At 43.3% G+C, this 19,213-nt stretch overlaps 1 protein-coding gene and 1 long non-coding RNA gene across 6 annotated transcripts; one reads left to right on the forward strand and one right to left on the reverse strand.

The window, feature by feature from the left end:
- Nucleotides 1-105: 105 nt before the first annotated feature.
- On the reverse strand, nt 106-5,727 carry ZNF799 (zinc finger protein 799). Of its 5 annotated transcripts, none has more exons than XM_015123024.3 (4): nt 5,538-5,727; nt 3,283-3,409; nt 2,587-2,662; nt 106-2,190 (listed from the first exon to the last, which is right to left on the reverse strand). In XM_015123024.3, the coding sequence occupies exons 1-4, from the start codon at nt 5,538-5,540 to the stop codon at nt 549-551; spliced, it is 1,848 nt and encodes a 615-aa protein (XP_014978510.3). In that variant the 5' UTR covers nt 5,541-5,727; the 3' UTR covers nt 106-548. The 5 variants fall into 5 exon arrangements, with proteins under 5 accessions (XP_014978510.3, XP_028695002.2, XP_077833843.1 ...); XM_028839169.2 differs by having other exon boundaries at nt 4,781-5,575; XM_077977717.1 differs by lacking the exon at nt 5,538-5,727 and having other exon boundaries at nt 106-733; nt 818-2,190; nt 3,283-3,552.
- On the forward strand, nt 4,803-11,834 carry LOC144336718 (uncharacterized). The gene is made up of 4 exons (XR_013409042.1): nt 4,803-5,777; nt 6,022-6,140; nt 9,322-9,444; nt 10,032-11,834. It is a non-coding gene; the product is annotated as an uncharacterized LOC144336718 (long non-coding RNA).
- The last annotated feature ends 7,379 nt before the right edge of the window (nt 11,835-19,213 follow it).

The raw sequence follows: 19,213 nt of genomic DNA on the forward strand, positions 1-19,213 counted from the left end.
TTAGGTGCCACAGAATAATCATCGTTATAATCACTATACTTGGGTTATCAAGAGAGAAGACCCAGGGTTTTGGTGAGTGTTAACATATTAAACAAAAGCAATATGTGAGGGTTGAAACAAAGAAACTTTAATGTTCTGGCTGACATATACTATGTTGATAGGCTCACAATTACTGCATCTATACTGAAAACAGACTCTTTTCCTTATCATGATTCCCTAAACAATACAATAGAACAACTATTTGCATAGCTTTTACAATGCATGAGGTATTTTAAGTAATCTAGACATAATTGAGAGTATACAAGAGGATGTGGGTAGGTTACATACAAATATGCCATTTTATAAAAGGGAGTTGGCATGGCTCACAGAGTGCTGGAACCAATACCCAGCATGTATCAAGGGATGACTGTATTGGAAAGAAACTGAAACTACTTAAAGCTTTACCAAGTGCTTACATTCACAGGGTTTATCTCCAATGTGTTTCTTACAAGTTTCTGAAATGACATAAAATAAATGCTTTCCTACATTCCATACATTTAGAGAGAATGCTAGTGAGTCTTTTTATGTCTATGCAAGGAATTGAGAGAAGCAAATGCTTTCCCACATTCCTTACATTCATACGGGTTCTCTCCAGTGTGAGTTTTTTCATGTCCCTGAAGGAAACGGGAATGAGTGAAAGCTTTACCACATTGTTGACATTCATAGGATTTCTCTCTCATGTGAATTCTTTCATGTCGTAGAAAGCAAGTGAGCCAAGAGAATGCTTTCCCACATTCCTTACATTCATAGGGCTTCTCTCCAGAGTGAATTCTTTCATGTACTTTTAAGTTACCAAAATGACTGAAGGCTTTCCTACATGTTTTACACTCATAAGGTTTCTCTCCTGTGTGAGTCTTTTTATGTTGAGAAAGGTATGTGAAACAACTGAATGCCTTCCCACATTCTTTACACTCATATGGCTTCTCTCCAGCGTGAGTTGTTTTGTGATTTTGAAATGAATAGAAATCAATAAAGGCTTTCCCACATTTACATTTATAGGGTTTCTCTCCAGTATGAGTTGTTTCATGTCTTCGAAGGGAACTGGAAATACGGTAGGCTTTGCCACACTGTTTACATTTATAGGGTTTCTCTGCAGTGTGAGTCCCTTCATGTCTTTGAAATACGCTGGGATAAACAAAGGCTTTCCCACATATCTTGCATTTGTGAGGTCCATCTCCAGTGTGCATTGTCATGTGTCTTCGAAAGCTTGAGCTATGAGATAACGCTTTCCCACACTGCTTGCATTCATACAGTTTCTCTCCAGTGTGAGTTCTTTCATGACTCTGCAGTGAACTAGGACAATCAAAGCCTTTTCCACATATCTTACATTTATGAGGTCCATCTCTCGTGTGCGTTACCATGTGTCTTTGAAAGCTTCCCAGATGATGAAATGCTTTCCCACATTGCGGACATGCATAGGGTTTCTCTTCAGTGTGAGTTGTTTCATGCCTTCGAAGGGAAGTGGAAGCACTGAAGGCTTTCCCACATTGTTTACATGTATAGGGTTTCTCTCCAGTGTGAGTTCTTTCATGTCTTAGACAAGAACTGTAATCAGGGAAGGCTTTAGAACACTGCTTACATTCATATGGTTTCTCCCCAGTATGTGTTCTTTCATGTCTTACATAGGAACTGTAAAAAGAAAAGGCTTTAGAACACTGCTTACATTCATATGGTTTCTCTCCAGTGTGCGTTCTTTCATGCATATGTAATAAACTGGGCCAAAAAAAGGCTTTCCCACACAACTTACATTTATAAGGTCCATCTCCACGCTGCACTGCCATGTGCCTTTGAAGGTTTCCCAAAGAACTGAAGGACTTCCCACATTCTTTACAATCATATGGTTTCTTTCCAGTGTGAAGCCCTTCAGGTGTTTGAAATGAGTTGTGGTAACTGAAGGCTTTCCCATATTGTTTATGCGTATCTGGCTTCTCTCCACATTCATGATACTCATGTGGTTTGTGCCCAGCACCAACTCTGATGTAACAATTAAGGGATGAATGACCCAGGACGATTTCTCCACTCATATTGCTTTCACAACGACCTACTCCAGTAAGAGTATTCTTCGTCACAATACTATCTTGAATCTGGCTAGACATTTCTCCCCATTTACTTCCATCTTTACTTTCACCAAATCTCTCTAACATACGACATCTGTAAAAAAATGGGAAATATATCACTAAAGGTCTGTCTATAAATCATTTATAGGTATTAATAGGTATTGGATGTACATTTTTAACACTATCATGCAAAGTGTAGGCTTCGTGTCCTGCTTGAACGTGAATGGATAGAATGTTGTGCAACATAACTGGACCACAGGTGTTCTCGAGACAATGATATTCATATGTGGATTCATAATATTGTTGCCATGGGAACTATTTTACAAACACTGAACAGCTATGGAACATTTAAGTATGTGTTTTTGGAGAACATTTTCTAAGAATAAATAAATTTAAGCTAAGCTTGTTCATTTTCTTTGCTTGTTTTTAAAATTTCATGTCATTCTCAAAACAGCTCCAGGGACATATCTTTTCCTTATGTGTAAATTACCTTAGATTTTTCCTGGGATATTTGTACTGATCTTCAATTTGATCTTTGAAAAGAAATTGATCTTTCCATTTCATTCCTAAAAGGTAGACCCAGAAAAATCATTATAAATTTGTACAAAATTATAGACACAGTAAGATTTTGATGTACACTGCACTCGTACAAAATGCATTCACTGAAGTACAGGTGACTCTTGAAAAAGAGGTTTGAACTGCACAAGTCCATTTGTATATACATATATATATGAATGTTCTTCAGTCTCTGCTACCCAAGACATAAGACCAGCCCCTCCTCTTACTCAGCCTAGCCAATGTGAAGACAATGAGGATGAAAACCTTTCTGATGATGCACTTCTACTTAATGACCAGTAAATACGTTTATCTTCCTTATGATTATCTTTTTAACATTTTGTTTCTAGATAACTTTACTGTGAGAATATAGGATGTAATAATATGACATAAAATGTATGTATTAATCATTGCTTATGTGACTGATAATGCTGCCCGTCAACAGTAGGCTAAGATGTTGTGGACATAAAATTATATGAAGATGTACAACTGCTACAGGAGCTGCTAAACTCTGTTTTTTTTTCCAGGGTAAACCATGTCCCCTTTCCATATTCCAAATCTTTGAACAGTGTGAATGACCAAGAAACAAATGTCTCCAATTAAATAAGTGGAAATGTGATGTCATCCTTACCTACACAATCCAGGTTCCTGATGGTTTCCTGCATCACATCTTTGTAGAGATTCTTCTGACAAGGACCCAGCAAAGCCCACTCTTCTCGGGTGAAGTTCACAGCCACATCCCCTAAAGCCACTGAGGCCTGATCCATCCCACATGTACAGAAGAGGAAGGGTGAAAATCACAGTACTGAGAATCTATACTCACTTCATACATTTGGCATGATGCTGTGGTTTCCAACCATTTTATTCAATGACATGGTAAACCCACTCTTATTCTGTCTACATTCACTTTATCCTACACAGTAACTCTGAAGCCAGAGTTAAACATGTTTGGTAAATTAACAGTCGAATAGAAACATGCCACTTGGTGAACTAAGTGAGTGAATCACATAGCCTGGATCACCCCTAATGTCTATTTCCACAGTGGATCTGCAGTTCTTGGCACGATAAAGTCCTACTACTTATTGTACAAAAGAGAGTTACCATTAGCAGTGCTGAGAGTGCGTGTCCTTACAAACGCTTGTTCACAAAGTTGGGCCTTTCATGGTGTCTAGACAGTGTATTTAGGGGTGGGCCCCATGAGCATAACTAATAACAGGGGTGGAGTGTGGCTAAATTGTTTATGCAAAAAAATATAGTATTTCCTTAACTCCCATCTTCCTTCTGAGAGTTTGGCATTTTGTTACATACTCAGCAGAAGGAGTGCACGTGATCAGCCACTGCTACGTTTGAATGGTTGTCCCCTCCAAAATGCACACTGAATGTTAATCTCCAAAGTGGCAATAAAAAATAAAAATAAAAGAAAAAAGAGAAAAAGGTGGCGCTTTAAGAGGCGATTTAGTCCTGAGGGTTTGGACCTCATGAATAGATTAGTCCATAATGGGTAAACGAATAAATGAGCTATCTCATGTCCTTCTGAGAAGAGAAAGAGATCTGAGCTAGACGCTCAGCTCCCTCACAATGTGATACTCTATGCCACCTAGGGACTCTGTAGTTAATTTTATTATTATCATTTTTACTAGAGACAAGGTCTTGCCATGTTTCCCAAGCTGGTCTGGAACTACTGGGATCAAACAATACCTCTGCCTTAGTCTCCCAAAGTGATGGAATTATAGGAATGACCCACCGTGTTCAGGAACCCAAAACAATTCTTTCAAGAAAAGGCCATACATTGCTAACTGAAAACCATATAACAAACTAGTGAAATATCGCCTGGGGGCCAAAGAGTTCATACTGTTGCTGTGAATTAAGGAGAGAAAGTAAGCCTGGGGAAGTCTCTGGAAACCAAGAAATTTGCTGCCAGCTTTAGGAGGAGTTAGGATGAGAGAACACAGTGGTGGATTTGAGACCCTGCTGCCCACATCTCTGGAAGACTCAGAGGGGAAACGGTCGCCCTTGGAAAGAAAGAAGGGACGCAGGACCAAAGATAACACAGCTCCTCCCACACACAAACCCCACACACGAGTTTGGATTCAGCCTGGTGACTCGTCGTCACGGTGCAGCCTCCTCACCGGGTTTACAGGAACTGCGAGCCAGGCTGGAGGCGAGATTGCAGTTAGATATTAACCAGGTGCCCTCAGCCCCGCTGCCTCTCGGGGCCGCCTCCCTGAGAGTCAAGTCACAGCAGACGCTGACCACCGGCCTCCCCATTGTGCCTGGGGATAAGATCTCTGAGAGTTGCTCAGGAGTCGCCGGAGTTCTAGCTCAGATCCTGAATTCCAGTGGAAAGGCTGGCGCCAACCAGGCTGAAGACCTCACGAGGGAGCCCACTCAGCAGGAGAATACGTTTTCTTCACCTCCTGTCCCAGGATTCGCCCGTCACGTCCCCACCAATTAGCGACCCTACATCCCAGCAGCCCCTGACCAGACCCCAAATCCCTCAGGGAGGCGGATCTGGGGGTGTCCTCCGCTCTCCGGCGATTTAACTGTTTCTGCTACAGCCCTCAGCGTCTCGGTGCAGTGACTCGGGCCGCAAACCTCTGTTGGTTACAGCCGCACAATCTGGGGAGACGCGGGGCTGCGGGCTCAGAGTTGCCCAGAGAGGGCGCGAGGGCCGCAGTCGCCGCGCAGGAAGGGGATGGGACGCCCGGAGTCCCGGCTGCAGGCCCAGCCCCACTCTGCGGCCTAAGAGGGCCGAGCTACTCCAGGGGGGCCCAGGTCCGCAGATCCCGGAGTCGCCAGCGGGGAGGCCCAGTCCAGCCACAGCCGAATAAGGCCGGTTCCACCCAGCCCCTCCCCCGCCTCGGGACGCCGGCCCCGGACACGCACCATTTCCCGACTTCCGCGGTGTCCCAGGTCCTCCCAACGGCTCCCGTTGCCAATGCGGGTTCCAGCGCGACAAAGGTTGCCACAGAACTTCCAGGTCGTCTCTCAGCTACAGAGCCGGAAGCCGAGCACAAGTGAGACGAGAAGACGCCGCGGGCTTTTTCAACCACACACAGTCCTCCCGGAAGCGCGCCTGATTGACAGTTCCCACGAACCCGCCCCATGGCCCTGATTGGCTAGAGCGTTAGGTCCCGCCCCCTGTGGACTGAGTGACAGAAGAAGCGATCTTGCACAGCTGAGTAGAGCCGGATGAACAAGTTCCTGACACAGGCCTTGGCAGGGCGGGCTTCATGCCTGTACTGTGATCTGAATCCTCCAGGGCGATATTTGCACTTCAGCGGAATTTTCTGCCTGTACTTAATAGGACCTCCTGCTTCTTCCTACTGGACACGGCTGACAAAACAATTATACTTTTTTTTTTCTCTAGAGGGAGCCTGTCTTGCTCTGTCGCCCAGGCTGGAGTGCAATGGTGGGAGGCTCACAGCAACCTCCGCCTCCTGGGTTCAAGCAATTCTGCCTCAGCCTCCCAAGCAGCTAGGATTACAGGTGCGTGCCACCACGCCCGTCTAATTTTTGAATTTTTTAGTAGAGACTGGGCCTCACCATGTTGACTGGGCTGGTCTTGAACTGCTGGCCTCAGGTGATCCACCTGCCTTAGCCTCCCAAAGTGCTGGGATTATGGGCATGAGCCACCATCCCCAGCCCTCTCTCTTTTTATCTAATATGTTTTCTATATCTTAGTGCTCCAGTGTTGAGTGCATATATGTTCACAATTGTTACATCATCTTGCTGAATGGACCCCTTTATAATTGCATAGTGACCTTCTTTGACTTTTCTTACAGTTTTTGTCTTGAAATATATTTTGTCTAAGTATTGCTACTCCTGCTCTTTATTGGTTTCCACTGGCATGGAATATGCTTTTCCATTCCTTTATTTCCAGTCTGTGGGTTTCTTTATAGGTGAAGTGTGTTTCTTGTAGGCAACAGATCATTAGGTCTTGTTTTTAAATCCGTTTAGCCATTCTATGACTTTTGATTGGATAGTTTAGTTCATTTACATTCAGTGTTATTATTGGTGAGAACTTACTCCTGCCAATTTTGTTATTTGTTTTCTGGTTGTTTTGTCATCTTCTCTCCCTTCTTTCCTTCCATCCTGTCTTCTTTTTAGTGAAGGTGACTTTCTCTGGTGGTATGATTTAACTTCTTTCTTTTTATTTTGTGTGTATCTGTTGTATATTTTTTCACTTGAGGTTACCACAAGGTTTGCAAATACTATCTTATAACACATAATTTTAAGCTGATAAAAACTTAATGCTGTTTGCATAAACAAAGACACAAACAAAAAGAAATCTAATGACAACTCTATGCCTTAACATAATACCCCTGCTTTTTAACTTTTCTTTGTTTCTATTTATATATTGTTTGTACTGTCTGTGTTTTGAAAAGTTGTTGTAGTTATTATTTTGGATTGGTTTATCATTTAATCTTTCTACTTAAGAATAATTTACATACCACAGTTACAGTGTTACAATTTTTTTTTTTTTTTTTTTTTGAGACAGTCTCGCTGTGTCACCCAGGCTGGAGTGCAGTGGCACGATCTCGGCTCACTGCAAACTCCACCTCCCAGGTTCACGCCATTCTCCTGCCTCAGCCTCCTGAGTAGCTGGGACCATGGGCACTCACCACCATGCCCGGCTAATTTTTTGTATTTTTAGTAGAGATGGCGTTTCACCATGTTAGCCAGGATAGTCTTGCTCTCCTGACCTTGTAATCTGCCCGCCTCGGCCTCCCAAAGTGTTGGGATGACAGGCATGAGCCACCGCACCCAGCCTTTTTTTTTTTTTCTTGAGATGGAGTCTTACTCTGTTGCCTGGGCTGGAGTGCAGTGGCATGATCTCAGCTCACTGCAACCTCCACCTCCCAGGTTCACGTGATCCTCCTGCCTCAGCCTCCCTAGTAGCTGGGATTACAGGCACACACCACCATGCCCGGCTAATTTTTGTATTTTTAGTAGAGACAAGGTTTTGCCATGTTGGCCAGGCTGGTCTCAAACTCCTGACCTCAGGTGATCCACCTGCCTCAGCCTCCAAAAGTGCTAGGATTACAGGCGTGAGCCACCACACCCGGCGTACAATATTATTTTTGTGTGTGTGTACTTACTAATACCAGTGAGTTTTGTCTCTTCAGATGATTTCTTATTATACATCCTTTTCTTTGTGATTGATGTACTTCCTTTAGTATTTCTTGTAGAACAGGACTGGTGTTGATGAAATCCCTCAACTTTTGTTTGTCTGGGAAAGCCTTTATTTTTCCTTCATGCTTGAAGGATATTTTCACTGAATATGCTATTCAAGGGTAAAAGGTTTTTTTCCTTCAGCACTTTAAATATGTCATGCTACTCCCTCCTAGTTTGTAAGGTTTCTACTGAAAAGTCTTCTGCCAGTTGTATTGGAGCTCCATTGTTTGTTATTTGTTTCTTTTCTCTTCCTGCTTTTAGAAGCCCTTCTTTATCCTTGACCTTTGGGGGTTTGATTACTAAATGCCTTGAGGTAGTCTTCTTTGGGTTAAATATGCTTGGTGTTCTATAACCTTCTTGTAGTTGGATATTGATATCTTTCTTTAGGTTTGGGAAGTTCTCTGTTATTATCCCTTTGAATGAACTTTATACTCCTATCTCTTTCTCTACCACCTCTTTAAAGCCAATGACTCTTAGATTTGCCCTTTTGAGGCTATGTTCTAGATCCTGTAGGCATGCTTCAATGATTTTTATTCTTTTTTCTTTTGCCTCCTCTGACTATTTTCAAGTAGTCTCCTTCAGGCTCACTAATTATTTCCTCTGCTTGATCAATTCTGCTATTAAAAGACTCTGATGCATTCTTCAGTATGTCAATTGCATTTTGAACTCCAGAATTTCTGCTTGATTTTTTTTTTTTTTTTTTGAGATGAAGTCTCACTCTGTCACCCAAGCTGGAGTGCAGTGGCATGATCTCAGCTTACCACAACCTCTGCCTCCCAGGTTCAAGCAATTCTCATGCCTCAGCCTCCCAAGTAGCTGGGATTACAGACATGCATCACCATGCCTAATTTTTGTATTTTAGTAGAGATGGGGTTTCACCATGTTGTCCAGGCTGGTCTGAACTCCTGACCTCAGGTGATCCACTCACCTCGGCCTCCCAAAGTGCTGGGATTAAAGGCATCAGTGACTGTGCTCGGCCTTGATTCTTTTAAATTATTTCAATCTCTTCATTATATTTATCTGATGGAATTCTGAATTCCTTCTCTCTGTTATCTTCAATTTCTTTGAGTTTCCTCAAACAGCTATTTTGCATTCTCTGCCTGAAAGGTCACAAATCTCCATTTCTCCAGGATTGGTCTCTGGTGCCTTATTTAGTTCATTTGGTGAGGTCACGTTTTCCTGGATGGTTCTGATGCTTGTGGACATTTATCCCTGTCTGAGCATGAAGAGTTAGGTATTTATTGTAGTCTTCTCAGGCTGGGCTTGTTTGTACTCATCCTTCTTGGGAAAGCTTATTAGATATTTGAAAGGACTTAGGTCTTGTGATCTAAGGCATCTCTACATTAGGGGTCATCCCAAGCTCAGTAACACTGTGGTTCTTGCAGACTCTTAGAGGTACCACTTTGATTATCTTTGATAAGATCCAGAAGAATTCTCTGGATTACCAGGCAGAGATGCTTGTTCTGTTCTCTTCTTTTTTCTTTTTTTTTAGATGGAGTTTCGCTCTTGTTGCCCAGGCTGGAGTACAATGGCACGATCTTGGCTCACCACAACCTCCACCTCCCGAGTTCAAGCGATTCTCCTGACTCAGCCTCCCGAGTAGCTGGGATTACAGGCATGCACCACCACACCCGGCTAATTTTGTATTTTTAGTAGAGATGGGGTTTCGCCATGTTGGTCAGGTTGGTCTCGAATTCCCGATCTCAGGTGATCCATCTGCCTCAGCCTCCCAAAGTACTGGGATTACAGGTGTGAGCCACTGCGCCTGGCCGATTCTCTTCTCTTTACTCCAAACAGCATGTCTCTCTCTTGCTGTGTTCTGAGCCACCTGGAGTTGGGGCTGGGGTGACACAAGCACCCCGGTAGCCCCCATCACTGAGACTGTGCCAGGTCAGACCTGAAGTGAGCACAGCACTGGCTCTTAACCAAGGCCTGCTATAATCACTACCTGGCTACCACCTGTGTTTGCCTCAAGGCCCTGAGGCTCTACAACCAGTGGGTGGCAATACCAGCCAGGCTTGTTTCCTTCCCTTCAGGGTGGCAGGTTCCCCCAGGCCCTATGTGGGTCAAGAGGTGCTATCCAGGAGCCAGTGACTGCAGTATAACTCAGAAGTCTACCTGGTGTTCTAATTGTACTGTGGCTGAGCTGGCACTCAAATCATGAGATGCAGTCCTTTCCACTCTTCCCTCCCCTTTCCGCAGGCAGAGAAGCCTCACCCCATGGCCACCACCACCACAGGTCCATGGGGAGTACTGCCAGGCTACTGTCGATGTTCTCTTAGAGACCAAGGGCTCTTGAATCAGCTTGTGGTGACGCTGCCTGGCCTGGGACTCACCCTTCAGCGCAGTGGGCTCCGCTCTGGCTCAGGGAAGGTCCAGAAATGCCATCCAAGATCCAAGGCCTGGAATCAGGGATCCCAACAGCCCGCTTGGTGCCTCCCCCACTGTGGACAAGCTGGTACCGAACATGCAAAAGTCCCTTTTGCTTTTCCTCCATTTTTTTCAAGCAGAAGGAGTCTCTCCCCATAGCCACCACAGCTGAGAATGTTCTGAGTTTCACCCAAGGCCTATGGTGTACAACCAGGGTATTACTGCTGGTTATTCAGGGCCCAAGGACTCTTCAGTCAGCAGGTGATGGATCCTTCCAGGACTGAATCCTTTCCTTCAAGGCAGTGGGTTTCCTTCTGGCCCAGGGTGTGTTTAGAAATGTCATCCAGGAGCTAGGGCCTGCAAAGGGGACCTAATGACTATGACTGGTGCCCTATCCTGCTGTGGCTGAGCTGGTATTCAAAGTGCAAGATAAAGTTCTCTTTACTCTTCCCTCTCCTCACCTCAAGCAGAAGGAAGGGGTCTTTTTTGGAGCTGTGAACTGTGCTGCCTGGAATTGGGAGAGGGATGGCACGAGCACTCCCTTAGCTGTCCTAACTGTTGTCTTAGTAGGTTGCATGCCCCCCAAGTCCACTGGCTCTGAGTCCAGCTCAGTACTAGGAATTGCCTCAGAGTTGCAGTACTTGTGGCCTAGACTGCCTTCAAGTTTATTTAGGATTCCAGAGCATTTTAGCCCACAGTGGTAAGGCTCACTGGAACTCAAGTTCCAGCCACTGGCATGGATGATTCCCCTCTGACTAGAACTGATTATTTATTTAGAGATGGAGTTTTGCTTTTGTTGCCCAGGCTAGAGTGCAATGGTGCAATCTCAGCTCACCGTGACCTCCGCCTCCTGGGTTCAAGCTATTCCCCTGCCTCAGCCTTCCAGGTAGCTGGGATTACAGGCATGCACCACCACGCCCAGCTAATTTTGTAATTTTAGTAGAGACAAGGTTTCTCCATGTTGGTCAGGCTGTTCTTGAACTCCTGACCTCAGGTGATCTGCCCGCCACAGCCTCCCAAAGTGCTGGGATTACAGGCATGAGCCACCGCACCTGGCCAAAACTCAAGTTTTTTAAGAGAGTGAGCAGGAAGCTCCAGCCCACCTTACCAGCCACTAGAGCTGATTTAAATGCTCCAGTTGTGGGTGGGCATCAGCTGAATTCAGCCTGGTTTTGCTTTCTACTTGTTGGTAGAAGAGCAGAGGCAGGACTGGCTTGTCTGTCATAATATAAAAGAGTCTTGGAAGATGTCCAGGATCCAGGGTCTAAAACCCCTCATGGCCTTTGGAACACGAAGCTCTGTGCCAAAGGGTGGAGGGCTGCCCTGCAACACCACAAATCCAAGCCCAGGGCGTAAAACCCCTCATGGCTTGGATGGAATCCAGGGCTCAGGGCATAAAACCCCTCGTAGCCTCTGGAAGGTGCACAGACTTGTTGGTTGCTCTCCCAGGCTCATAAACATGTTCTGTATTTTCTCAAGCAGCAGAGCACATTCTATATGCATCAAAGAAAATGCTAAACCGTCACAGACACTTGATGCACTGCTACCTTTCTGTCCTCACGCCCACACCTGTTTACCCCCATGTCCTCACGACCTACTTCTTTGTTTGATCACCAATAAATAGTGTGGGCCGGGCGCGGTGGCTCAAGCCTGTAATCCCAGCACTTTGGGAGGCTGAGGCGGGTGGATCACGAGGTCAGGAGATCGAGACTATCCTGGCTAACATGGTGAAACCCCATCTCTACTAAAAATACAAAAAACTAGCCGGGCATGGTGGCGGGCGCCTGTAGTTCCAGCTACTTGGGAGGCTGAGCCGGGAGAATGGCGTGAACCCGGGAGGCAGAGCTTGCAGTGAGCCGAGATCACGCCACTGCACTCCAGCCTGGGTGACAGAGCAAGACTCCGTCTCAAAAAAAAAAATAAATAAATAAATAAATAAATAAATAAATAAAATAAAATAAATAAATAAATAAATAAATAGTGTGGGCTCCCAGAGCTTGGGGCCTTCGCAGCCTCCATACCAGCATTGGCCCCCTGGACCCACCTTATGCACTCTTAACTTGTCTTTTCTCATTCCTTTGACTCCGCTGGTTTGTAGCCCCCCACAGCCTGGTGTTGGGTCTGATCACCCCAACATTTCTGGCGCCCAACATGGGGCTATGAACACCCCGGTGAAGGAACACTAGAGCATGCAGAAGCAGAAGACGCATTGTCGGAGGACAACTGAGGACAACTGAAAGAAGCTCGGTGGGTAAGCTGGGCACTTGGAAGAACCCGGGTAACAATGGGACAGAATGAAAGTAAACATTCTGCTTATTTAAATTTCTTTTTTTTTTTTTTTTTTTTTTTTTGAGACGGAGTCTCGCTCTGTCACCCAGGCTGGAGTGCAGTGGCGCGATCTCGGCTCATTGCAAGCTCCGCCTCCCGGGTTCACGCCATTCTCCTGCCTCAGCCTCCCGAGTAGCTGGGACTACAGGCGCCCACAACCGCGCCCGGCTAATTTTTTGTATTTTTAGTAGAGACGGGGTTTCACCGTGGTCTCGATCTCCTGACCTTGTGATCCGCCCGCCTCGGCCTCCCAAAGTGCTGTGATTACAGGCGTGAGCCACCGCACCCGGCCTTATTTAAATTTCTTAAGGCATTTATTATGGAGAGGGGTAGTGAAAGTTAGTACTCAGAATTTATTAACACTCTTTAGTACAGTAGAGCAGTTTTGGCCATGGTTCCCAGAACAACGGACAATGGAGCTAGATCAATGGGAAAGAATTGGCAGGCATTTTAAAAAGGCATATAAAGAAGGAGCCAAAATTCCAGTTTCTGTTTGGTCAGCATGGGCGTTGATAAAGGCAGCTCTTGAGCCATTTCAAACAGATGATAAGGCAAATTCAGATGAGGAAGAGGTAGACGAGTGCAAAAAATTAACTTCAGATTCTGAATATGAGGAACAACAACCAGAGGAAATTGAAGAAAAGAAAGGGAAACTGAAAAAGGTATATTTTACTAGCTTTCCACCTGCTGAATTAAGTGAATGGCCACCTCCTCCTTTTCCCCCTAACGGGTGAGAAGATGAATTAGCTATAAAACTTACTGTTCCGGTAGCTGCAACATTAAAACCTGGAGCATTGAGAGGCCAAGGCAGGTGGATCACAAGGTCAGGAGGTCGAGACCATCCTGACTAACACGGTGAAACCCTGTCTGTACTACAAATACAAAAAAAATTAGCCAGGCGTGGTGGCGGGCACCTGTAGTCCCAGCTAGGGAGGCTGAGGCAGAATGGCGTGAACCTGGGAGGCAGAGCTTGCAGTGAGCTGAGATCACACCACTGCACTCCAGCCTGGGCAACAGAGCAAGACTCCGTCTCAAAATAAAAATGCCTGGAGCAATTGGTGGTGCTACACAAAATTCTATTCAGAAGGCTAGAGCTGAAGGAGACCTAGAAGCATGGCAATTTCCCATTACTATAATCCAGCGAGGAGGATAGAATATAGCTAGTTGGGCCACCTTTCCTTTTAAGTTGTTAAAGGAATTCAAGGAAGCCATTAGTCAATATGGGCCAAATTCTCCTTTTGTACAAGCTTTACTAAAAAATGTGGCTCTTGATAATAGATTAATACCATATGACTGGGATACTTTAACAAAATCTGTTCTCACTTCATCTCAGTACTTGCAGTTTAAAACTTGGTGGGCTGATGAAGCTCAAGGCAAGAGAAAACACACAAGCACAGCCGCCTGTGCCTGTTTCCTTTGAACAGTTAATGGTCTTGGGCCCTAATTGGGGCCGATTAGACAATCAAGCAGTAATGAAAAATGTTGCCGTTGTTCAGTTATGCACTGTGTGCTTACAGGCATGGAAAAAAAAATGTTATAGGGAAAAAATATCCTTCTTTCATTAGACCTATGAGAGGGAAGGCTCATTTGGCTGAGTATATTAAGGCTTGTGATGGCATTGGGGGAAATTTACATAAGGCTACTCGTTTGGCTCAAGCTGTGGCTGGACTAAAGGTGGGAAAAAATATGCCCCATTTCTCAGGCTTGTTTTAATTGTGGGCAATTTGGACACACATAAAAGGAATGTAGAAAAGGAAATCAAAAGGCAAAAACTATTACCATCAATCAACAGAAAAGTCCCAGTGTATGCCCCTGATGTAAGAAGGGCAGTCACTGGGCAAATCAATGTCATTCTAAATTTAGCAAAGATGGGCAACCTCTTTTGGGAAAAGGGAAGAGGGGCCCAAGACAAACCGAGGCGTGTCCGGCACAGTCAGTGCCCTTATAAACGTACAATAGTTGTCCCCCGCCACAGCAGGTAGTGCTGCCGTAGATCTCTGCAGCACAATTCCTGTTTCCCTACTTCCTGGGGAGCCATCAAAGAAGGTCCCCATGGGAGTTAGGAGCCCTTTACCCTCAGGAACAGTTGTTCTATTGCTTGGAAGGTCTAATTTAAATTTAAGAGGTGTCACTGTACTCTTCTGAATCACTGAATCATCAATAATTGTACTCACTGAATCATAAATAATTGATTTTAATTATACTGGAGAGATTCAATTAGTTATTAGTTCCTCAGTTCCATGGTCTGCTTCCCCAGGAGAAAGAATTGCTCAGTTGTTACTGTTGCCTTATACAAAACTGGGAAGCAGCATAGTTAAAAAAAAAAAAAAGGGAGGCTTTCCTACAAATCCAGCAGGAAAAGCTGTATATTGGGTTAATCAAGTGTCTGATAACAGATTTATTTGTACAGTAACCATGCAAGGAAAGGACTTTGGAAGGTTAGTAGATACTGGAGCTGAAGTTTCTACTATTGGTTTAAATCAATTGCTCCGGCATTGGCCTAAGCAAAAGGCATCCGTTGGTGTTGTTGGAGTAGGGGCTGCCTCAGAATTTTTCAAAGTTCTTTAATTTTGCCATGCCAAGGGCCGGATGGCCAAGAAGGGACAATTCAACCTATTATTACACCTATTCCTGTCAATCTATGGGGCAGAGACTTACGACAACAATGGGGTACTAAAATATCTATTCCTATGGATCAGTATAATAATAACAGTAAACAAATGATGAGAAAAATGGGATATCTCCTGGGGAAGGGACTGGGAAAAAAAAATAAAAATGGCCAACCAGAACCTTTAGAACTAAAAGGGCAAACAGATTGAACTGGATTAGGGTATCATTTTTAGGAGCGGCCATTGCTGAGCCTCAGGCTCCCATTCCCCTTGTTTGGTTAACTGCCAAACTGGTTTGGGTGGAGCAATGGCCGCTGAAACAGGAAAAGCTAGAGGCTTTAAAAGAATTAGTGCAGGAACAATTACAAAAGGGACACATAGAGCCTACTTTCTCCCCCTTGGAATTCTCCTGTGTTTGTTATTAAAATCAGGAAAGTGGAGAATGTTAACAGATTTAAGGGCCGTTAATGCTATAATTCAACCCATGGGCGCACTGAACCAGGGCTGCCCTCTCCAACAATGATCCCAAAATACTGGCCTCTTATAGTAATAGATTTAAAAGATTGCTTTTTTACCATTCCTTTAGCTACTCAAGATTATGAAAAAATTGCTTTTACTGTTCCCGCTATAAATAACAAAGAACCAGCGGACAGATACCATTGGAAAGTACTGCCACAAGGCACGTTAAATAGCCCGACTATTTGTCAAACTTATATTGGAAAAGCTATTAAGCCAGTTAGAGAACAATTTAAAAAATGTCATATTATCCATTACGTGGATGATATTTTATGTGCAGCTGAAACTAGGGAGGAATTAATGCTGTGCTACAAACAGTTAGAAAAGGCTGTAACTACAGCAGGGTTAATCATCGCCCCCGATATAATCCAAACTTCTACTCCCTTTCAGTATTTATGAATGAAAGTAAAACAAAATATTATTAAGCCTCAAAAAGTTCAAATCAGAAGAGATAATTTAAAGACTAAGTAATTTTCAAAAATTATTAGAAAACATTCATTGAATTTGTCCCACTTTAGGCATTCCTACTTATGCTATGTCTCACCTCTTTTCTACCTTACGAGGTGATTCTAACTTAAACAGTAAATGCTCCCTGTCCAAAGAAGTATTAGAGGAACTTCAATTAATTGAAGAAAAAATTTCTTGTTTTATTCCATTAGTGACGACATCTAGGATGATGATGAATAGCAGTGGTGAGAGGAGGCATCCTTACCTTGTTCCTGATCTTGGTGGGAAAGCATCTAGATATCAAAATTAAGTACAATCTTAGCTTCAGCTTCTTTTTAGAGGTTCTTTACCTCTTTTTAGAGGAGAAATTTGCTTCTATCTGCTGTTAGGTTTATGGACCTGAGCATGCCACCTAATCATTGCTTTTCCCTTTTCTTTCTGTAAAAAAATCCCTCAGAATTCATAAAAAGTTGCGAGTGTCAGGTTGGTTGGTTCTGACTGATCACCTGTGTTATGGACCATCTGTGTGATTATAGGGAAAAGTTCAGAACACCAGCAACCTACATTGGATGGGACCACCTCTGACTCCAGGGATTGCCACTCAATCTTTCTGAGATTAGCACCTACATCCAATAAGGTAATTTTGTCTAAGACCCTGGTGGGGACCAGCAGCCTTATGATCTCAAGATAATCCCTTTGACATGCTGGTAAGCTGCAGTACTACAGAAAACAACGTAGGCCCCTTGGCTACTTGTTTTGCTTTGGGAGAACAGTTGAGTTACATCCTCTCATGCTTTGGAAAGGACTGATACCAAATGTACCTTCTTTTCTTTCCTCATCAGTGCCTGACCATGGGGTATCATGGATGTGCATGTTTCAATAGCCTCCCACTCACCCCATTAGTGAGAGAGGAATTAGGGCCCTAGGGCTACCTAGGTAACCTAACACATGATATCCATCACTGGACAAATGCAACTAACAACAGTTTATTAGTCATATATATTCACAGCCCAGATGAGGAGGGTACCGTAAGTCATGCAGATCCACAAAGAAAATGCATTTGGGAGCAGAGGGCCCAAACATGGCTGTGGGAAACAGGCTTTGTAGTATCAAAAGGGTGAATTAACCCTTGGTTCCCCTGGGAGGATGTGATTCACTTCTTTGAATAATGTGTGGGTTAGCAAGGATCTGAAAACCCTTATACAAGAGACACAGACTATATAACTATGCTATAATAGTATAAAACTGTATTATGCAGTATAGCACAATAGTAATTACATATTTTAGTTATACATAACATATACCAGTTATGTATAATATATACAATTATATATCATTATGCAATATATTACATATTATACACACAAATATATCTATAAATGTACATGTAAACACACTATAGGCTATACTAGATAATCCTATACTATATAGTAGAAAATGGTCCACAAATACCTCTTTTGAATATAGCTGCAGAGGCCCAAAAAAATACCAGCAAATTGAATCCAGCAATATAAAAAAAGACCTATACAACATGACCAAGTTGGATTGAGCTCAGAAAAGCAATGTTGGTCTCACATATAAATATATATTAATATGCCATATTTACAGAATAAGGGATCTATTATCATAGGATCATCCCAAAAGCCGCAGAAAATGATTTTTTTTTTTTTTTTAAGACAGGGTTTTGCTCTGTCACCTAGGCTAAAGTGCAGTGGTGTAATCATAGCTCACTGCAGCCTTGAACTCCTGGGCTCAACTGATCCTCCCACCTCAGCCTTCTGAGTAGCTAGGGCTACAGGCATGCACCACAACACTCAGTTAATTTTTAATTTTTTTTGTAGAGACAAGGTCTTGCTATATTGCCCAGGCTGATCTCAAACTCCTGGCCTCAAGTAATTTTTTTTGGGGGGGCAGTGCCCAGTACAGGTGGCAGCACACATTAGGACTTCAAAATCCAGAGATTCCATGATTCTGAGTTACGTGAGTTTGGGTAGAATCCTGTGCTCTGTACTTAACTTTATTCATTTGTAACATGGGAGAACTGATTGGTTGAGCAATCAAATGAGATACTCATAATTATGAAATCACAGTGCCAAGTACTAACGTAAGTTATCACTGAAAAAAAGGACAAAGATTTTATTTCCTTTGCTCAAATTTAATAAGACACAAATATTTGACTTTCCCCCCACTCTTCTCAAACATGTGAATACCAAATTGGGATTTGGGGGCTTTCTGGATCATTGAAACAAAAAGATTCAAACTACTCCTCTTATAAGAAGGCATTAAATTTTTCCTTATATGATGACACCAGATATTCTTCCTTTCCACTAAATTAGGCTATTATGCAAAATGATTCCCTGTCTGCAGCTCACCTCCATTATTTCTTGAAAATTACCCTCTAAACATCCATAGATCTTTTGGGTGGTACGTATTGGGTGATTCTGTCTGCACAACAGCAAAATGATCGTGCCGCATATCCAAGGCAACTTAAGAATCTTTCAAATGACATTAAACGGAAATGTCAACATCACCAATACCTGTGGCCCAAATCAATAGGACATCTCAAATCCTAAATACTCACATCCAAACTCATGATCACACTTTACATGTCTCAAAACTTTTATCCATTATAAAAATAAAGATGAACCATATCTACACCTTTGTTTATGGGGAATCATTACTGTTCATCCCAGGGATGTTTCATGTTTCTATATCCATAGCATGGAATGTCTTGATCATTTGTGCTGAACTGTGTATGCTTTGATACTACAGTGCCAGGCCTATGAGAAAGGTTAAAAAATGAGCATCAAGAGCAACATGGCTTGATTTGAACAGTGATTCTGTCTTTCCATCTTGCTAGGTTTATGGTCTCTGAAAACTTATCTACACTTATTGGACTCTGCTAGTGCACAAAGGAGAAAAAAAGTATTATATAGTTTGCTAAAGACTAAGTGAACTTATATATTTTAACTGAGATATTTTGTGGAAAACATTGTCCAATACACCATAAGAAATATTTCCATGTTTGGATAATAAAAAAGGTTAAGAACAGTTCCACAGGACTAGGATCTGACCTCACACTCAGGTTAGGCCAAGTCTTATCCTGTTGAAGAG

Source organism: Macaca mulatta, chromosome 19 (genome assembly GCF_049350105.2).
Source record: "Macaca mulatta isolate MMU2019108-1 chromosome 19, T2T-MMU8v2.0, whole genome shotgun sequence".
Taxonomy (NCBI): Eukaryota; Metazoa; Chordata; class Mammalia; order Primates; family Cercopithecidae; genus Macaca; species Macaca mulatta.